The sequence below is a fragment of the Vigna umbellata genome, chromosome 11 (genome assembly GCF_029865625.1).
Source record: "Vigna umbellata cultivar VRB3 chromosome 11, Vumbellata_1.0, whole genome shotgun sequence".
Classification (NCBI taxonomy): domain Eukaryota; kingdom Viridiplantae; phylum Streptophyta; class Magnoliopsida; order Fabales; family Fabaceae; genus Vigna; species Vigna umbellata.
Genome location: NC_142175.1, coordinates 27864942 through 27886694, shown reverse-complemented (window position 1 = coordinate 27886694; position 21753 = coordinate 27864942). Strand labels below are relative to the sequence as shown.

The following is a 21753-nucleotide window of genomic DNA, read 5'->3' as shown; positions in this document are numbered from 1 at the left end:
ATAATTGGGTGTCACATTGCTAACTCAAAATTATATTTAATTATTTAATCATTCATGAGAATAATCATAAAAAAGTCAAATGAAATTAATTAAACCATTTTTAATATAATTTTACGTATACATTTTTAATTTAAATAACACGCATTTTCAATCCCAGTTGGTATTAGCCATTATACTAATTACTGTAACCTTCTATTAGATTTTAATTATGTTTTTCAAAAGAAATATTTAGATAGAAAGTTTTTTCAAATACATCATGTGTATCTAAATTTAATTAAAAAGTTAAGATAGTGAAAAAAACTTTATATTATCACGATTCTCCATGCATATCAATTAATTTGAACGGTTGAAGGTCGGTTTACAACATTTGATTCTATATTAGTTATAATTACATTCAATATACAATATACAATATGTAAGCATTTTATATTGTTTAAGTACATATTGGTGCTGAATTATCCACATTGGCATTATACATTGATAAAAGCTTGTAACTAAATTGATTGTGACTGATAATCACTATAAAAAGTTTTTTATTGCTTTAATAATATGTTTTTCCTAATATAACATTTTATTCAAATTCAAAAATAGTCATAAACAAATATTATAACAAATAATTATAAACTTACTCTTTAGAATTATTGAACAATTTATTCCACCTGATATATTTCTTATGAAAAAAAAACTATAAATATATGTGTTTATATGCATCTAACTTCTAGATTTTCTTTTACTCATATATGTTGATATTACCAATTGTTCCGATAGATAATAGTTATTTATTGTTAAATGTTTGTACACATAAAAATAGTCATGAATATCACATAAAAGTAAGTTGTTAAAGCAATAATTCTACTTTGCTCCAAAAATTTATTATATTGTCTACTTTTACGAGTCACTCGTATGCATGACATAAGAGTGACACACTACAAAATAGTCACACTAAGTCAATATTAATCTATTACACTAAAATTAAATATTATAATTAATTAGTTATTTAAAATGGTTCAACTAAATTTGTATCAAATTAAAATATTTATGTTCATTATAACCCAATATCAGCTTTTGTTTTTACTCGTTTATTTTCTATACAAGCCCTATAAACACATGTCTCGTAGAAAAGATACTAGTTGAAGACTCATAATAAAAAAAGACGTGAATAAATGTTTTTAAAAACATACTTATGCCATTCTTGGACAACAAACCAAGCCAACAAATAAATAATGAATAGCGGTCCATTTTTAAGCCTAACTCAACCCTACAAAACTGGCTTGTAAGATGAGGTTTGCACCTCACTTATATATTATAAATTGGTCTTATCTCTAATCGATGTGGAACTTCCAACAATTTAGTGATTAAATTTTAATCTATATTAGATACTAAATAATTAATGTATAAAGTATTGAGAAATTTTAATAACTAAAAATATATAAAATATAATTAAATATTTTAATTAAAAGATAAATTTTTTTATTTATTACAATTTAAAAGATTTATTTTATATAGTTTTTTTAAATAAGATTTAGCGAATAATTATCCTCTTAGAAAATAATTATTAGATATTAACATATATTTTTTAATATTATTATATTGTTATAAATTAAAATATATTATGAGTATTACTAGACAATCATAAATAATAATAAAATATTATATTTTTCCTAGAGATATTAGGTTTATAAATATATAGAAAATAAAGTTTAAGATGAGAATTTTAATATAATTAGTAGCAAGTAGAGATATTAGGTTTATAATAATATTCATATGTTTGTATGTTAGTTGGTTAGTTTATTGTTCTATTATGGTTGCGATAATCTCCGTGATTATCCTATGTTATATGTAAACAAATTTATAGTACAAATGTTAAAGAAAATGCATAATATTAAAATAAACGGTCAATATATGAATAGATGTTTGAAATAGTATTATGTGTGTTTTTTTTTCTAATTTTTTTTGTAAAGCATTTTTTTCTTTGAAAATTTTAATAAAAAAGAAATAAAGTTTTGTTTTAAATTATATAATTTGTGTTTATAAGTTTTGAAAAACGAAAAATTGGGATCTTACAAAAAGTAGTTATTAAATAACTTTTTTTTTGTAATAATATATTTAGTTAGAGATCAATAGTATAGTGATTAAATAATTTATAATGTAGTTTATTTTTTAAAATTATATATTCTCTTATTTTTTTAATTTATGTAAATTATTGTGAATCCAAGTTCCAATCACGAGTATTTCAATTGGACACATGTGTCTGAAATTTTTTTATTCAAGAAATCCATACATCTATACTTCTTCACTTGTATATACTGTATTTGTTTGACTCATTCACTAATCATTAGATTATAATATTATTTATAGATTTTTTTAAGAAGATCACTAAAAATTACAATATTAATGAAATATGAATTTAACCTACTTAATATATTGTCATAATTTTTAGTTCAAAAGTTTTAAAACAATAAATTTATATATATATATATATATATATATATATATATATATATATATATATATATATATATATATATATATATAATTAATGGGAAAGTAGCTTTGAATCTAAACGGGTCTAAGTTCAGGTTTAGAATAAAATATTTAGAAGGTGTTTAATTAGTTGCATGAAATTCTAAGTTTGCATGCGACTTGGTTGGGTTTTGGAACATTTCAATGACTCACTGTGTCTGATAGCAACAGAACCCATACCAACTTTTGAATTGTTCTGTCGTGGTTTTATTAATGTTTATGTGCTGTAACAATCCAAATTTATTAGGGAAATAAATCAACTTTCGTCTCACAGATATATAAGATCAATTATTTCTATAAAATAAATGTACTAGTCGGTACCAAACATAATGCATTAAAAAATTATCAAAACTCTATATTATTACAACTTTATCAAATAAATAAACATATATAATAGAGATATAAATTATATACAAAAATATTATTGATGTAATAATTAAGATGTTGTATTCAGTCTCACGGTAATACTCGATTTTATATTAATTTAAGAACTTAGAGTAATAGTTTCAAAATATAATTAAACTTTTTAAAGTGTTATATATTTTATTAATTTTGATCTATGTAAATAAGATATTAAATAATTTATAAATTGTTGTAATTATTTTATAGCTATAAATTATTGATTCATTATTGGTTTTAAGCCAGTTGATAAATACTAGTTGTTAGTATTTTATTAATAAGATGAATTGAATTTTCAGTCTCTCCATCCTACTTTTCACATATCTTAAATTTACTTTATATGTCACAAATATTAATAAAGAATTTGAACTCATACTTTCTTCCTTCTTTCCCAATATCAGATTTATAACTCTCAAAAATATCCTTTTTATGTAAATTTACAGAAACAGGGAGAGACATGCATCCTTTATAACATATCTAGTAGTATTGTGGTGGCATATCATCTAATTGTTTTTTCAAAATTAGAGTGTCTAGTAACCACAAATATTTCTTCTTCCACTTTTTATCAATTAAAAAAATATTTTTAATTAGACATAATAAATTATTGTGTAAATACAATTAATTGATGTAAAATCGTGCACTTTATAAACTAGTTACTGATAGAATCAATTTAAATTAATGTTTCTATTTAGTAGTAATGGCTCCTAAGAACAACATTTAATGTTTTAGGGTTTTTAGTTTTAGGAATTTATGTTTCTACTAGAGATTATTAGGGTTTTTAACTAACCCATTTTTCTGTTTCACTAAAACCCTATATAAACAGGGATTCCAGCATATTAATGAGTAATGAAGAGAAAAACATTCATTTATCAGCATATTCATATATTATAGAATACAAGAAACGTTCTTTTACTTACCTTTGTTACAAGCCTTTTTTTTCTTTTTCTTTAATCTTCTCTTACGTCTCCGACCGACAATCATTGGTACGAGCTCCGCTGCCATCTCCGCTCGTGAGTCACCCTGGAGAGCTTTCACCCTTCCTTTTTCTCTCGCGTACATTCACTCTCGGACTCACCTACCATCTGACAGAAAAGGCTTATGAGAAAGTGATATTTCACACTTTTGGGCCAGAGAATATTGGGCCTCAACTTTTCTTTACGTTGGGCTTATTTTAATATGGTATCAGAGCACTGTTTCAAGGAGGTCAAAGAAACAGTGCCATAGATTTATATTTACATGCTCATAAGAGAAAATAAAATTAGGTGCCACATCTCTTCCAACAGCGTGTAGGTAGTAAAGCCCTTTATACACCTTAACACATCCAATTATCTTCAATGTAGAGTTGTCCTGGATCTGACACATCTTAGAGGAAAAAGTTAGTGTGCAGTCTATATCTCTAGTTAAACTTTGAATAGATATAAGGTTGAAACTAAATTCAGGTATGTATAAAACATTGGAAATTGTGAAATCCTTTGAAAATTGTATAGTTCCTGCATAGTGGGTTGTAATAGTGGAGTTATTAGGCAACTTAATAGATATGGGTTGATGCTATGCAAAAAGAAATTAAGGCGTTACAAGACAGTGGTACTTGGTTTTTGACTCAACTTCCTCTTGGAAAGAAATCCATTGGATGTAGGTGGGTCTACAAAATAAAACACAAAGTTGATGGCAGTGTAGAAAGGTATGAAGCTTGTCTTGTTGCCAAGGGCTATACCCAACAGGAGGGGATAAACTTTTTGGATACTTTCTCTCTGGTTGCTAAACTCACTTCGGTTAGACTATTACTTGCTCTTGCTGCCTCAAAGAACTGGTTTCTACATCAACTTGATGTAGATACTGCTTTCTTACATGGAGACCTAAATGAAGATGTCTACATGGATCCTTCCCCCGGTTTAAATACTAGCACACAGGGACAAGTCTGTAAGCTCACTAAATCTTTATATGGATTGAAACAGGCCAGCAGACAATGGTTTGACAAACTCTCCACTTTTCTCCTTTCTGCAAATTATATTCAATCCAAATCTTATCACTCCCTGTTTATAAAGAAAACCCCCTGATTTCACAGCTTTACTTGTGTATGTTGGTGATATTATTTTGATAGGAAATTCCATGAATGAAATCACTAACATAAAGGCTCTCTTACATCACCAATTTCAGATAAAAGACCTTAGGGAAGTCAAATATTTTCTAGGTTTTGAGGTTGCTAGATCTAAGAAAGGGATACATCTTTGTCAAAGAAAGTATGCCCTTGATATCCTTAAAGAAACAGGAATGCTTGGGAGCAAACCATGTGCTACACCTTTTCTTAGTAGAACCAATTCCTTATACAAAACAGAGAACTATATGGATGACCTCAGTGTTTATCGCAGACTAATAGGAAGGCTTTTCTATCTCACTAATACTAGACCTGATTTATGTTTCATTGTTAATCTTTTAAGACAATTTATACAGGAACCTACTAATTATCATTATCAAGCCTTACAACATATCCTTAGATATGTCAAGTCCAACCCTTCTGAAGGACTCTTCTTTGTTGTTGATTCTGATATACAGATCAAAGGGTTCATTGACTCGAATTGGGCTACTTGTCCTAACACGAGATCCACTACTGGTGGGTTATTGTGTTTTCCTAGGAACCTCTCTTGTTTCATGGAGGTCAAAGAAACAAAGCACTGTTTCAAAGTCTTCTACTGAAGAGTATCGTGCCCTAACGGCCACTGTCTGTGAAATGTAATGGCTTCACTATCTTCTTGAAGATCTCCAAATTCAACCCACTGCTACTGTCGTTCTCTATTGTGATAACAACTCTGCAAGGTACATTGCTCACAATCAAAGCTTTCATGAGCAGACTAAGCATATCGAGTTGGATTGTCACGTGGTACGTGAGAAAATTCAAGCTAAATTTCTACAACTTCTCCCCATTCGATCGGAGGAACAACTTGCCGATGTTTTCACCAAGTTTCCTCACTGCACTCGTTTCAAATCTATCATCCCCAAGCTTGGATTAGTGAATATTCATCATCCAGCTTGAAGGGAGGCTATTAATGTTTCTGTTTCGTAGTAATTGCTCCTAAGAGTAACATTTAATGTTTTAGGGTTTTTAGTTTTAGGAATTTATGTTTCTGTTAGAGATTATTAGGGTTTATAACTAACCCATTTTTCTGTTTCATTGAAACCCTATATAAACAGGGATTCCAACATATTAATGAGTAATGAAGAGAAAAACATTCATTCATCAATAGATTCATATATTACAGAATACAAGAAACGTTCTTTTACTTACCTCTATTGCAAACCTTTCTTTTCTTCTTCTTTAATCTTCTCTTAGGTCTCCGACCGGCAATCATTGGTACGAGGTCCGCTGCCATCTTCGCTCGTGAGTCACCCTAGAGAGCTTTGGCCCTTCCTTTTTCTCTCGCGTACATTCACTCTCAGACTCACCTACCATCTGACAGAAGAGGCTTCTGGGAAAGTGATATTTCACACTTTTGGGCCAAAGAATATTGGGCCTCAGCTTTTCTTTACGTTGGGCTTATTTTAATAAAGTTTTCACTTTTTTTAATCAATTTTTTAAAATTTCTATTAATTAGTTTATATTAAACCAACGTATAGTTCATGTAGGTGCAAGGGTGTATGCTATCTTTATGTTATAGTAGAAGAAAACAGTCCGAGGAATGTTCAAAACAGATGTTCCGTTTAATGACTAATGTTTAAATCAAAAATTTATACAATTTTTTTATAATTTTTGGACTCAACAAATATTAATTTTGTTTTTCTGTATTTTTATTTAAAATGCAAAAGCAGTGGTAGATCTAAATAAGATAACAACTACTTGATATTTTCAAGTTTTAAAAAACTTAGATTTTTGATAAATATTTTTAAATCTTTTGAATTATTTAGAAAGATCTTACAAGTATTCGTATTTGTATGGAGATATCAAGGGATGATCATACAAACATAAAAAGAATAAAGAAAATGCTCAAAAGTAATTTTAAGTATAGAAAAAGAAGGAGAGTTACTCCCTCCACCACCACACACGGCTCCTTGCACATTTACATTCTGTTTTTACCCTTTAATAATATTTAAACGGATGTGAATATGCCTTAAATTCTTAAACAAATATCGACATCCGTTAAAGAATAAATGGATGTTGATATTGTCCACGGACGTTGACATCCGTTTAAGAATCATGAGATGTCAACAAGCCACGGTAGTTGATCAAACCCTCATAGTATTTGTTGTCCAAACGAATAAGAGTGGAAGGTTCCAGAGAAACTGTGGTGCCTGTCATAGTGGGGTGGTGGACGACACTGGTTTTTCAACATTTCAGCATATAAAGGGTCGAGTGAGGGATTTTGTGCCACTGAAAGTGTATAAGCGATTCGAGAAGGCACCACAATTAGCCACACCGATTGAATGTGCTCCTGAAAGTGTGACCATTTTATCTACAGACAAACCCTTTTGTCCAAAGTTATTGATGAGTTGATCATCACTGAAACATGGTCCAGAAAAATTTCGTGGCACTTCGTCACCAATAGAGACACGCCCATCTCTACGTCTTGATGGAACATCATAGTTTATGCCACCAACTTTGGAAGCAGTGTCTCGGGCTGCAAAGGCCAAAATGTCAGTACATCAAAGTGAGATGCCTTCGATAAAGAATGAAGATTTGGTTCTTGGGGCAAGTTTTACTGGGAAAGTAAAATTTGTCCAGCCATTTGGTGCCTTTGTTGATTTTGGTGCTTTCACATAAGGCCTTGTTCATATTTCAATTTTGAGTGATAGTTATGTTAAATATAATGGGGAGGTGTAGGGTATTCTTGAAATAAAAATAATAATGAGAAGGTGAGGAAACACTTGGGGTGATGGAGGGAGCAAAACAACTCTCAAAAAATAAGTTATGATTATAAGATTTTGGTCTCGTATTATAAAAATGCCCATGTCAAAAATACTTGAGGTGTTGCTCCCTCCACCACCACCCCTTCTCCCTTCACCTCCCTAACTTTCTGCAAAAAAATTTTAATTACAAAAATAACCTTTTTTACACTTTTCACTCACCCCACCTCCCAACTCCCCTTCTCTCTTCCACCTCCCAACTCTCTTTCTCTCTTTTCAGATTTCCACCCTCCAACTCCACCAGATTTGATCTTTTCAACTCACAGTGAAAGTATGTATTAGGGTTCATAATTAAATAAAATACAACCAATAATATGAATATATATATATATATATATATATATATATATATATATATATATATATATATATATATATATATATATATATATATATACCTTTCCTATTAGATTGAAGACGTATTCGATGATGATAGATACCGAGAGCAAAACAAAGCAGATAGTGGCCACCGCCCAGGTAGGTGTTTCGTCTAAATTCCTTCCTCCACTTCCAGCCATTCTTTTCTAGTTCCTATTAATTCTTTCTTTCTTTCTTTTTCTCTTATTATTTGTTGTTATTCTTGTCCCTTAGATTATAGGTGTATAAATAGGTACCATTAATTCCCTTCAATCACTGAAATTCTCCATTAAAATCCATTTTAATGAAGAGTTGGGAGGTAGGGTTGAGTGAAAAGTGAAATTGGGTAGAGTTTGAGTTTAAAGTAAATAAATAGAGTTAAAAATAAAAAAATTACTTTTGTAATTAAATTTTTTTTGCAAAGAGTTGGGGAGGTGGAGGAAGAAAGGGTGGTGGAGGGAGCAACACCCAAATACCTGTTACTAGGCCCAAATTAAAAGAACTATTACGAGGCCCAAATTAAAAGGCTTGTTACTAGGTCCAAATTAAAAGAAGTGTAGTTGTTGTTGGATACTATGTGGCTTAAGAGACCCGTTGGAACCCTGATGATAAAAAGTGAGTTATTTTTGCATTTTAATTAATCAGAGTGAACAAAACCCTAGAACCCGTGAGCAATAAAGATTGGTAAGAGGAGTTAAGGCGCGAAAATAGCCGTTAGAGGACGCGAAGGAGGTAAGAGGAGTGCGGGTATTTAAGGATTGGGAGGTAGGAGGAGTGAAATCACACACAACATTCCTACTTGAGTGAAAAACAGAGTGAGGATTGAGGGAGAACACGAGACGCGACGGGAAAGGAGAAGAACGTTAGGAAGATAGATCAAGTAAGAAAGTAAGAATCGGCCAAGGTATGGAGAGCTAATCCTGTGCTTGATTGTTTATTGTTTGATATCTGAAAATGCTTGGTGACTTGAAATTTTATTGATGAACTGATTGATTCTGTTTTGTATATGGTCCTTGATGTTGCTATGTTTTGGGTTGCTGTCATATTAATGTAGTTGACTGTTTCTGAGGAAGAGATTGACGTCATATGAACTATCCTGTTATTGAGTTTGGGTGATAGTTGTTTTGGGTGGGACTAAGCTCTGTGATATTGTTTTGGTTTCTTTGTTATGAGTGCTGACTGTTGCACGCTGGCTGGTACATGATATATTACAGTGATTTATAATTGTTCCATGGTGCTGCCAATTTATTTTAAAGCTGAATCATGGTTCTTTTAGAGAAACACCTGACGCTGAAAATAAGTTTTGATGCAACATGGGTTTCGAAAAAAAATTGGGAGAAAATTTAAGCTTGTTAGTCAGGGAAGTTTCGTTTGATGTAGGTTGGTGCAGCCTTTGAGCATTTATATTATTTCTTGGGGGTGTTGTTATTGATTCATATTTTATTACTTTTTTTAGGTAGTGGTTTGCTGGATAATAATTCTATTGCTGTCCAAATATTTAGTTCTATTATTTTTATGTTCTTTTCTCTATGCGGTGCATAAAACAAGTGGTGCTTAATGGACATTACGGTGCAGCTGGCCCAAACTTTAATTCTAGAAACTTTTTGAAAAAGAAAACTAACGTTGGTTTCTTTTATACGAACTTAACTAATGTTATTTTTTTTTTATATTGGAACCAAATAGGGTGTACATTGAAGTGTGGTTATAAAAGGTGAACTGGAAACTAATGTTATAGTGTTCTTGTATTTTTTTTTTTCATTTTATTTTTTTTCTCTGCTGTCCAGTTTTTGTTTAGTGCCGTAGGTGCAGAGTTTTGAGAAAAATCTTTGCTGTTATTGCACCTAATTCCTTGCTGTTTGGTGCTGTTTTGGCTGCTGTTATTGCACTTAATTCCTTGCTGTTTGGTGCTGTTTTAGATGCTGTTATTGCACTTAAATCATTTGCTGTTTGCTTTCAAAAAGGCTTGCTGTTAGCTGTTATAAAATCTGTATAAAATACTTGCTGTTTGTATTAAAATTTCTGCACAAAACCTGGCTGTTTTGAAGGAAATTTATATATCAAAAAGATGCTGTTTTTATACTATTTTTTGTTATTTTATGTACTGTTTTCTGCTGTTTAAATTTGATTACTAAAACTTTATTGTATTGGATAGGATAAAATGAATTGAATGAATGTATGATTGATGGTGCTATGTGAAACTACCAAGGTTGGTAGGATTATTATTCTCTGCAGAGTACATTAAGGGTTGGTATTGTATTGCAGTTTATTGTCTTATGTGCTATAATGCAAAATTGATAGAATGAATACGTATCTTGATACAATCCTATCTGGGTTATTAACCTTGCTGTGCAATCTGTAATTGGCTTGGTGAAATATATATGTGATGAGACTGGGTTATGGCTGTTGCTATTTCAGTAATGATATGATTGCGTGTGTTCGTTAGGTTTTGAATTAGATTGCACATCCGTTGAGTTATTTAAATGCGCGCACACAGTAAGAGATTGATAATAGTAGTTTTAAGGTTATATATTTCCATGTAATAATCTGCATATTTTGTTTTTGAAAATTTGAGCTACTCATTTGGATACTCAAGCGCAGATTTCTAGAAAACCCTAGTTTAGTTTCTGACAATTCATTGTTTTTGCTTCATTTCAGATTTGGAATTAAACGAGCCTAGTATCATTATATGCGTGGGGGCTGTTTCTACTTCTTGACGCAACAGTTGAGTTTTCCGCCCCAAGTCCCACACCTCCTGGATCTTTATATGCGTGACTGCCTCTCCTATTATAAATATGCCCCATGCCCCCTGTTTTTGGAAGAATGAATTAGTCTGCTTTATTAAGATGTATTCTTGCAAATGTGGAGTTCCGTTTTGAAATTGAGAGTGTTTCTCTAAGGATTCTATACAAGAAACCTTCCTGTTTATTCCAAATTTTCATTGTGGAATTTGGCAAAGTTTAATATTCTTTACACTTCTTCCGTGAGATTGGGTATCCTCGTACATGACCACCTATGGAATCATCAAGCCCATCAAAGTACCCATCAAAGTACGCGTTTCGAAGAACGTAAGCACACACCAATTGCCCAGCGGTTTACCAAAACCTACAAGTCTTGAATTCAATTGCCCAGCAATACCAATACCAACAAAATATCATGGCAATTAGAAACATCCGCAATAATCTCAGGTTGGTCTCAATTCATCAATCTTGTAATTCTACTTTTCACATCTCGTTCTTCTCTGACACCCCAACTTCAAGTTCAGCTACTCTCCTTTCTCCTCCCCGCATCTCATTCGGGTGTTCAACTCTTTCCTTCCCCAATCACCCTTTTGCGGGTTCTTCAACTCCTTGTTCTAATGTTGATAATGGGCACTCACCCTTCAATCTCAATTTGCACTTTCATACTCGCGTGTATTTTTGTACTTTTTGTACTCGTACGTGTACTCCTTACTGGGGTAGGCCTCTTGCTACTTCAGAGCAGATTTCTCAAATCATTGCACTGATTCGTGAGGATGGGGATGATTTGGTAGCCAAGTTGAATAGTATGAACGTGTCTTTGTCTCATACGTCAGTTGTTGACATTTTTCAGATATTAGCCAGTGACAGAGTGTCAGCATTGCAGTTCTTTGATTGGCTTAAAGTTTCTGATCCTGATATTTGTTGTGATCCGGATATAGGTAGCTTGTTTGTTCTTAACTGTGGGTTGTTGTGGAATTTTGAGGCAATGGTTCCTGTTTTGCGTGGATTTAGCCTTAAAAGGGTGTTTTTGAGAATAAAGGCTTTTGGGTTTTTGCTGGATTTAGGTTTGGACAAGACTTCTAGAATAAAATGTGTGAAAAAGATTATGACCGTGTTCAATGAGGTTGGCGGGGTTTATCAAAGTTTTGGAGTTCAGTTGTTGATAGAAATGTTTGGTCTTTCAGGATCGTTTGAGACAGCTGAGTTTGTGATAAGAACAGCGGGGAGAAAGATTAAAAACTATCATGTGTTAATGAGGATAATGTGTAAGAGAGGTGATTGTAAAAGAGTAGGAGATTTGGTTAAGGAGATGGAGAGAAGTGATTGTGATATGAATGCAGGTACGTATAATTTGCTACTCAGTTGTCTATGCAAGAGTGGTAAAATTGATGAAGCTTGGCAAGTGCTTGAAGATATGGAGAAAAACTATGGTTTAACTAATGCGCATAGCTTTGGTATTCTTATTAACACATTTTGTAAGAGGCATCAGTTTGATTTAGTTATGAAGCTTCTTGATAAAATGACTCTTAAGGGTATTGAACCAAGTATTTTAACTCATGCTGCGATAATAAAGTCCTATTTTGAATCAGGAAAGTACGAGGAAGCACACGTGTATGTGATTGGTTCTGCCGATAAGCTTAGCTATTATAGCAATGCAAACTACAGCTTGCTAGCTACCCTTCATTTGAAGAATGGGAATGTTCTGCTTGCCAGTAAGGTTCTTTCTGAGATGATGGACAAGGGTCTTATACCTAATTTTTCAGCATACAAAAAAGTTAGGACGCATCTCGAGAAGAAAGCCGAAAAAGATTTGTCTATGGAATTATCAAGAAGATACTTGAGCTTGATTGAAAAATGAAAGATTTTGAATTTTACATGACCAGATGCTGTAATTCCAGCCATGTTTGCTTAATAGTTGCTCTACATACTGAGCGGTCCCCAGTTAATGACGTTTGCTTCTGCCATTTTGCTGGTTTCATCATTGATAAGTCTACATTCTGCCAGTTTGTTCTACATACTTGCTTAATATTGGTAATTATCCTTTACTGTTTTTTTTTTACCCATTTTCGTTTTCTTTACAATGCCTTCAATTCCCTATGTTAAATCTGAAATACAAAACCCAGAACAAGATCATGTGCATTCACAGCATTGCATTGTACTAGTTGCAATTTCTGATTGAAAACTATTTTTAAGTGGTCTAAAATGATCTTCATGTTCCAAGAATTCAGAAATAAGTACTTGGCAGTCAATGAAGGTTGAATGACCATTACTGTTTTGAGTTTCTCTAATTCAAGAAATTACCCATTTCATCTTCTTTTCTGTTTTACATACCCATTTTCTGCATTTGCATTTTAATTCTGTTTTCGAGTCAGAATTTAGTCTTCAATCTGTTTTTGTGATGCGTTTTGTTTTTCTACTTTCTGATTCAAGTTACATCTCAGAATTATCATTGTTCATCATGGTAGTTGAATTTTGTTCACCCATATTTCAGTTTTCATTCCAACTCTGCCATAGCATACCCAATATCATTCCCTGCATCAGTTGCATATAGCTTAACTAACTCAGTTAAGAAGTTTTGAGCAGGTCAATATGAAAAATTAGAGTTTGATCAGTGGTTGTGTAGGGCATCACAGTGAGCTGCTTGGTAAATAACTGATAGGGTGTATATCTTCTACTGTTATGGTAATTGTCATGTTCTAAGGCATCACAGTGAGCTGCTTGGTAAATAACTGATAGGGTGTATATCTTCTACTGTTATGGTAATTGTCATGTTCTAAGGTGTATGTGGACTAGTAGTGTATAACTGTTTAGCTAGACTATGGTATGTATGCTACTAGACTCTCTTGAATAAGAATCTAAATAAAATAATCTCACTTTCTAAGAGCAAAGTTACGGTAACGTGAACTTTGTGAGTCAAAGAAAAAGGCCTAATCATGAAACCTTAATTATTGTAACGAAAATGGATGAGGGTTGATGCTGAAACTTTTTAATTGTGTAATTGAAGCTTTGTTTTCTTTGAAGTGAACTATCAGAACATTATACAGTGTATGCTTACTGAGTTATGATGGTTATGATGCTGTTTTCTACTTATATAGAAAATGATGTGTTCGTATTCTAGAATGCAGTTTTATAGCATTGCTGATGTTGTTCTATTGCTGTTTGAGTAGATTATAAGTTTTGGAAACTCTGTTTAATGTTGTATAAGTATTATTGTGGCTTGATAGTCTAGAATGAAAATGTTGTGATGATGTCGGAATCAGTGGTGGCTTTGGGTGGACTAGTTTCTCGTTGGGTGATAGAGGATTATAGGGTAAAGGAATATCTGTGTAGGTAACTCAATTTTCAAGGACGAAAATTTTTGAAGTTGAAAAGAACGCAAGACACGTAAAATTAATACAACTTTATGCATAAGTTATTTGTTGGAATATATATTGTTAATAAAATGAGTTATATTTTTGTACAAGTGCCATGTGGTTTAATTAGTAGGTGTTGTTATGGTGCAAATAATGTGTGTTTGTTTAATAAGGTCTTACTTTTATATAGAGGCCACAAGGTAGTAATTAAATATCTATTAAATGTTAATAAAAATCAAAAGAAATGAATTGGTGTAGTGGTAGAATTGTGGTTGGTGGTGTGCTGTTTGGGGTGTCCCAAACTCGAAGCCAGGGGGAACCAAAAGTGTTGTGTTTTTATTTAGCTTTCTTTTACTTGAGCTTTATTTTGTTTGCCTGGGATGAGAAACTCAAAAGAGAAACCCTACAAGCGAGAGGTGGCAAGGAGCCCTAGTCTCATCACCAATTTAAAGAAACCTTCAATTCTTCTCTTCTCTTTTGTTTTTGTTTTTGCATCCTTGAAAACACAAACCCTAGGGCCAGGGAGGAGTAAGGGAGAGCATTCAATGATCGAGTAAAACGAAAGGGGGAGTGAATGTCGATTTTTGGTGGTGCGAGAGCTAGGGAGAGGGAATCCGAGGGCGAGAGTTAACCTTAGGGTTTTGAGAGGGTGTCATTCAAGGCAGAGAAGCCTATTAAGGACCGCGAGAGGAGAGGATAGGGTAGAAGTACCAAACAAACCCACCTTGAGAAAACAGAGAGTGAAAGGGAGTGTCGAAAGTCGAGAACGAGAAGTGTAGAATTAGGAAGAATTAAGGTACAAGGAGTTAACCTTGGATGTTTTGTTTTGCTTGTATGTATATGATACATTGCTTGATTCTGTCACGGACATGGTCAGAGATGATACTCTGTTTGGTTGTTGATATGATACTATTATAATGTGTTGGCTGTTTCTAATGAACGAGTTTCATTTGTTTGGTTGGGGGTGATAACATGCTTTATAGTACTTTCTGTGTAAATGTGCTAATTGGTTGTCAAAGAACATAGAATTAAGTGACTGTTTGGATGATATGTGGTGTAATGAACTTGCCGGTCTGTTTGAACACTTTAGAACTTAATTCATGGTCCAGTGAAAAGTGCTAAATTGTTTAAGCTATAAAAATGGATTATTTTGGGGGAATTATGGGTCATAACTCGGTACGTTAAGTCTGGTTGATATACTTCTGGAATGATAGTCGTGAAACTCTAACCTGTTCAGTAATTATGTAGTTGCAAACCCTGCCCTGCATCCCAATGAATGAAGCTGTTCACGCTGTGTATGTTCTGTCTTGTGATGGTTTTGTTATGCTGCTGACCCTTTGGTACCTGAATATGTTCCGTGGACTGGAGTTGTGTATGTGGTGCATATTGCCTGGTTTTAACAATGATTTTAGTGACTGTTTTAGTGTTGTGTTGCATATTAGAAGCTGTCAGGAATTGTTCTTCTTATATATGCTGAATATTCACGTGAGTGGTGGTGTTTAGGAATGATGCATAACTGTGGAGGCTGGTGTAATTGGATATGAGTCCTTAAGTTTAATAAGCACATGTATGCATATGAAACATGAATTGTGGTTGACTCGTTGGTGGCTGAACCTGAAACTACATGAGTTCGCTGTTTTAAGACTTTGGCAGAATATGATAAATGTTTGGATAGAATGTGCCCTGAGCTGGAACCTCCCTTACTGTCTTTTATTTATCTGCACGAATCCATTGTCTCTGCACTGCTTATACTGTTACACCTATTATATGGTTCGGTACTGCAATTAGATTGGTTAATTAAGGTCTAAGTCAGTCTGTGCAGTGGTTTAATTGTAGTGTTTGAGTATGATTTCTTTTTCTTAAAGCTGACGCATGGTAGTGTGTCTTGTGTAAACTTGTCATTTTAATTCACTACCCATGGGTCAGCCCCAACCCTATTTAAAGCTAAGCCCCATTTTAGTGACCCACTTAATGGGGGATTTTTCGAAAGCCCCCAACCCTAAAAGCCCTGAATGGAATGGGTTGAGACATCCTTAGGGTGGGTTTAGCCCCTTTCTCGATCAAAACACTTTTTCTTTCTAGGAATTGAAAGTTCTCATTGGAACTTCTCACCATAGTTCGACACACTAAGGTGTCGATCTTGTCACTGGGTGAAGTTGCTGCACATTGTTCCTCAAGTGAGTGTTCCTCTTCCTTGTCCTCCCTAAGTGGACTCTGTTTGTTGTCACTTTTCATTTTTTATTTTGTAATTGGTGCTCATACGACTGTTCCGGTGTTGCCATTATTGTATTTTTTTTCCATGTTATGCATTGTGTTGCCATTGCAGATCACTGTTTTGGCGTAACTTCTGTGTGTTTCTGGATGCAGGTGCTCAATATCAATTGGTTTCAGAAACAGCCCAACGGCAATGACGAGGTAAATCATCCGTTTCAGAACCTTCATTCTAGATTGCTAAAACATTGTTCGTGTTTTAAAATTGCGCTTTTGTTACTTTCCAAAATGGCACTCTTTTTTCTGTTGTGTGCGACTAATCTTATTCTTTATTTTGTTGTGTTCTATTAATCTAATATATTTGAAACCCTATTTCTGGTTAGAACAAAATCAGTTTTTAATTTGTTAATATTTTCTTATTGTTTCCGCTTCCGTGTTGGTTTCTCTTTCCACTATCTTGGAATTCGAGCCTCGAGTTATGCTTCGTTGCTCCTCTTCCTTTGTCATAGGTAGTGCTGTCAAAACGGGTCACCTGGTCTAATTCGGTTCATTCTCAATATCTTTCATGGTTGGTGGCAAATAATCATTCAAATTATCATCTATGTTTTCAGAATTCATTTTTGTTCTGTAATAAAATGGAACTTCCAAGACTGCCTTAAGACTCAATTACCTAGATAAAAGATACTGACAAAATATTACCAAAAGAATGTAGTAAATGTAATGAATGGGTATTTAAATACATCAGCTGGAAGGATAAAATACATATCAGCATTAATAGAACCGAGATAAATATTGAATTACTGCTATTAAGTATGAACCATAATGTTTGCAGTGAAACAAAAATACGCCTTTGGAGATTATAAGTCTAAAATTACAGTACAAATCATTATCCCATTGCATGCAAATTTCACAATAAAAACAAAAGTTCTTTTTTTTTTCCTGTTTAAATAGTTAACCTATTTCACCGAAAAAGACTGCCATACTTTCAAGAATGCAAAGTTTATTTAAAGTACAGAGAGAACCAATGACCAAAGGTCGAAATCCCCCTTCCAGCAACATACAGACATACTCAAAATATATTGGCTTTCATTAACTGTCCACTGCCGAAGGAGATACTTTTTTTTATTATGCAATATATTTATTTAAATAAAATCAAGTTAACATAGGACTACTTTTCAAAAAGTAAAATAAAATAAGATGGATGAGATGCCCGTTTCCTTAATGACCCTTTCACTGATATTGCATGCAAAGAAGTTCCAACTATTCCATCTGCAGACCAATTAAAACAAAATCAAAATTAAGACAATCCACAATATCTGTGTGCCATCGTGATCGTGGCCATGTTTGTGCAGAAGGGTCTTATAGTTTTATCAGTTTGGAAGAAGCGCCAGAGAAAAGAAAAGAAAAATCAAGAAAAAGTCAACAACTCAGATTTTATTCAACTAAAAACAAAAGAGTAAGCGAGAGTAAGTAGATTCGCTAGAGAAGTTTTCCAAATACAATATGAGGCAATTAACAACAACTAATCTAGGTTGGGGGTTGGCATCAACAATGAAGTGAGAGCACCTTTGCGAGCGCAGAGGAGATTTGCGGGAGCAACATGAGGTTTCTTTTTGGTATACAGTTAGTAAGTGAGGAGAGTATTTTTTAGGGTTTCATAAGATAATAAATTAATAAAATAAAATTAGGTGGGTTGGTGGGTCAACTTGGCTCACCACGGGTTTAATTTGGATGAGTGCACGTTTAAATGAGTCGGGTTGAAAATTGACTTGTATAAAAAAAATACATTTTTTTCAAACCTAACCTGGTTCGAACCTGTGATGGGCCGAATTGGTCCGTCAGTTGTAATCTATTTTGACAACTCTAGTCACATGTTTGTTTTGCTCCCCACCAAGTGAGGACAAAAGGGTACAAATTTATACTAGTTTTGAGCACCTTTTGGTTCTCTGCGAAGTGGGTTGTTTTCATTTTTTGTTTTTTTTTCTTTCTAATGTTTGGAGTTGAAAATGATCTTTTAATTGCAGGTGTATGGTTGTCAATTTTTAAGTTTGTTTTTTAAATTTGGTTTTGGAAGCGGATTTTTAAGGAGTGATTTGTTTTTTTGAGGATAATGTTGCCATTGAAAGTGTGGCTGATGAGGTTTCGACCTAGTTTTGTAGTTTTTTTGTAACCAGTGGATGTAACGCCTAGTGGCTCTTTGTACAATTGACTGGAAAATCATCTGGATTGATGCCATCGTGTTGTTTTTGTGATGATTTTTTTGTGTGATTGTCAAACTGAAATTCTTTGCAGCTCTTTCTTGCAGAGATGAGTGTAGTTTCGATTTTCAGTGTTATCATCAGGTGATTTGATTAAGCTAAATCAAATCTGTTGACGTCTGAGCATGTGATGTAGTGTCAAATGTTTCCAAAGTAGGTTCCTTTGTAGTTCTAATATTCAGTGTCAAATGGGAAAAAGGAATAAAAGATTAAATGGAATCTTGTTATCAATAGTTGGTTATGGGTTGTTTACACACTTGATCTGCAGACCCTCCAACTGCTTCTGAGACAAAGTTAAATTTTCTCAAGGAATATAAGCGACCAAATCTACAATATGGTGCTGTAAGAGCTCTTTTTTCAGCAACATTTAATGAGATACAAGAGATCATATCGCTATCGCCATATTCGCCCTTGGCTTTGTCACTGTATATGAGCAACTCTTGGAAGGGTATCCAAGTGATGAGGACCGAGATGCCATCTTCCAAGCATACGTTTAGGCACTGAAAGAAGATCCTGAACAATACAGGTTAAAATATTGAATAATTTGGACTTTTCCATTTCTGTGATTCCTATTCCAAACCATGAACTTTCTGATAAGGAATTGAGAACTAATAATGGCTATGAGCCACTGTAAACTGTTTCACTTAAACTCACCAAAGCCCTAATGCTGTGTGCTTTGGGGACATTTCAGTGCTTCCAAACATGATTTTGAAACCAAAATCATGTTCTTAGCAGTTGCTACAAATTATGGAACGTGATTTTGTGAATCATGTTTGGTGTGCTTACTCCAAGCATGACATTGGAGTTTTAGCACCTAAAATCATGTTTTAGGCTGTTGATACCCATACTATTGCTTAAATATTATTGAAGAGAGATTTAGTACAATCAAATGACTCTGCTTGAATAATAAATTATGATGTATTGTCTGTTTGCAATTTGACTGCAATTGGAAGGTATTAGACAAAATTATGCAACCAATGTTTTGTCCTTTCTCACAGTAAATTTTTGACTCTGACACTCTTATTTTTTTTTTGTATACATATTTGTTCTTTTATTACTTGTTTTATCTTGCATTCCTTTTAACAATAAAATAGTATGAAGTAATTAAAAAAGTGAAGATTAAAATAGTATACGATAAAAAGTTGGAATATTAGCTGAAGAATTGTGTACAAGTACCGTCACACTAATATGTATTTATCTGGGTTGGTTCTTGTTTTGGTTTGGCTAGAACTGAGTGTAGTGCTTTGATTGTAATGCTTAGTTGAGCAGGTGAAGTTTTTACTCGTAAGGTTTGGAAAGTCAAGAAAACTAGTCCTAATCGTAAGATTTCGTTGAGTATGTAGGATGATCTTGATTGTAAGGCTTTGTTGAGCAGGTAAAGTGACTCTGATAGTAAGGTTTCGGTAGAGCGGTTTCGGTGGAGCAGGCAGAGTGAACGGAATGTTACGGGAAAAACATATAGTATACACGGGATAACTGATACATGAAACTTTGATACTATAAATGATGAGTAGGGGAGACAGGCTTTTACTGCGATGGTGATGACTCGACCACCCTGTTGTGAGTATTAGTGTTTTTGGCAAAGTTGAGAATAGGTCACCGAGGAAATGGTATTAGGAGTGAGCTTGTTTTGGTGACTGTTTGTGTTGTATGAGTTATGTTTTATTATTGTTCGCATGTTCTTATATTTGTTAATGCAGTTAGTTCACCCATATAGTTTGTGTTATACAGGAGGTAAGTGATAACGTAGATATACAGATGTTGTATAGACCCTACAAAAGGAGGGGAAAGTTATGAGGGGATTTTTACTAATTTTGAATAAAAGTTTTAAGACATTGTATTGTTAACTTTAAATTTTGGGTTTGCTCTTTGATGACTATTTCTTAGTTTGAATTGCTAGAGAATTAATTTTACCTTGATTTCGGTTTAGTTTTTTAATTTCTGTACGATTTTGTGAAACCTGGAATCAGGGTGTTACAGCTTTAGGGTTGTTTACGACGTTGGCCTAATATAAATTAGATTGGTCAAAGAATGATTGTCTTGCAATGTTACAAATAAGTTTGGAGTTTTGGAATTAATGTATCATACGTTTTATTCAGCGAATACAACTTCTAACCAAATTTTCTTAATTTGTCTGATTTGAAAACTTTGAAGGGATTCTCTTATATCATGGAACAAATTTCCTAGATTTAAATGTAGTCTATATGATGTTAAATTCCTACTCACTTTCTTCTAGGTCCAGGGATCAATACATTCGATGAACAAAGATGTAGTGGAGGAAGCCACAAAGATAGTTTTTTTGCTCTGAGTAGGGAGTGCGGGTAATAATCATAGGTAGAGGAAGAAAAAGCCCAATAATGTTATCGTTGTTTTTAACAGTGGGCTCAGTCCATGTGACTTCTGTTCTTTTTAATTGCTGGGCTAGTGCGGTACTGGTCTTATTTTTGGGATTCTTCAACCACCTCTCTTTTTCCTTTCTTCACCCCTGTAATCCCGAACTTTTTCCTTGTCCTATTTTCTTTTTTCATCCTATTCCCATCTCTCCACGAAAGAAAAAAGTGTCTTGCATTAAATCATTGGACCTCCCAACGCCCAAAAAACAAAACCAAACCACCAACACTGGAAAGGAAGAATAAAAGTGTGCAGAGAATGAGACAACGGAAGAATAAGCTTGAAGAGAGAATCAAGAGAGAATGAGGTGGCGTGAGTGGATGAGGGTTTTGCATTTTATGGTTTTTTGAGTATAAGGATAAAATTTTGTGCAGGAAGAAGCAACCCTTACTTTTTTGTGTGTATGTGTGGGCCAATGCAGAAGCATTTTGGAGTGTTTAATGAAAATTCATACAATTCCTTAGTTTCCTAACGCATTTTTAGATCTAGAAAATATCTTCTAAAAAATCCAAACAAGAATGTAAAAGAAAAAATCTTAAATATAGAAAATATCTTCTAAAAAATCCAAACAAGAATGTAAAAAAAAAAATCTTAAATGAATTTATCGGAAGAGATTTTCAGATTCAA

General features: G+C 33.4%; 1 protein-coding gene across 12 annotated transcripts; it reads left to right on the top strand.

Annotated features, from left to right (window-relative positions):
- Positions 1 to 8792: 8792 nt before the first annotated feature.
- LOC124832171 (uncharacterized) lies at positions 8793 to 21187 on the top strand. 12 transcript variants are annotated; one of them, XM_088102070.1, is made up of 5 exons: positions 8793 to 9079; positions 10831 to 12944; positions 16634 to 16681; positions 16987 to 19261; positions 20972 to 21187. In XM_088102070.1, the coding sequence occupies exon 2, from the start codon at positions 11329 to 11331 to the stop codon at positions 12769 to 12771; it is 1443 nt and encodes a 480-aa protein (XP_087958196.1). In that variant the 5' UTR covers positions 8793 to 9079; positions 10831 to 11328; the 3' UTR covers positions 12772 to 12944; positions 16634 to 16681; positions 16987 to 19261; positions 20972 to 21187. The 12 variants fall into 12 exon arrangements, with proteins under 12 accessions (XP_087958196.1, XP_087958200.1, XP_087958199.1 ...); XM_088102074.1 differs by lacking the exon at positions 20972 to 21187 and having other exon boundaries at positions 18783 to 18888; positions 19004 to 20614; XM_088102073.1 differs by lacking the exon at positions 20972 to 21187 and having other exon boundaries at positions 18770 to 18888; positions 19004 to 20614.
- Positions 21188 to 21753: the final 566 nt, after the last annotated feature.

What these genes read in the sequence shown, in the direction of transcription:
- LOC124832171 (XM_088102077.1), top strand. Translation starts at nt 11,329, where the DNA reads ATGGCAATTAGAAACATCCGCAATAATCTCAGGTTGGTCTCAATTCAT.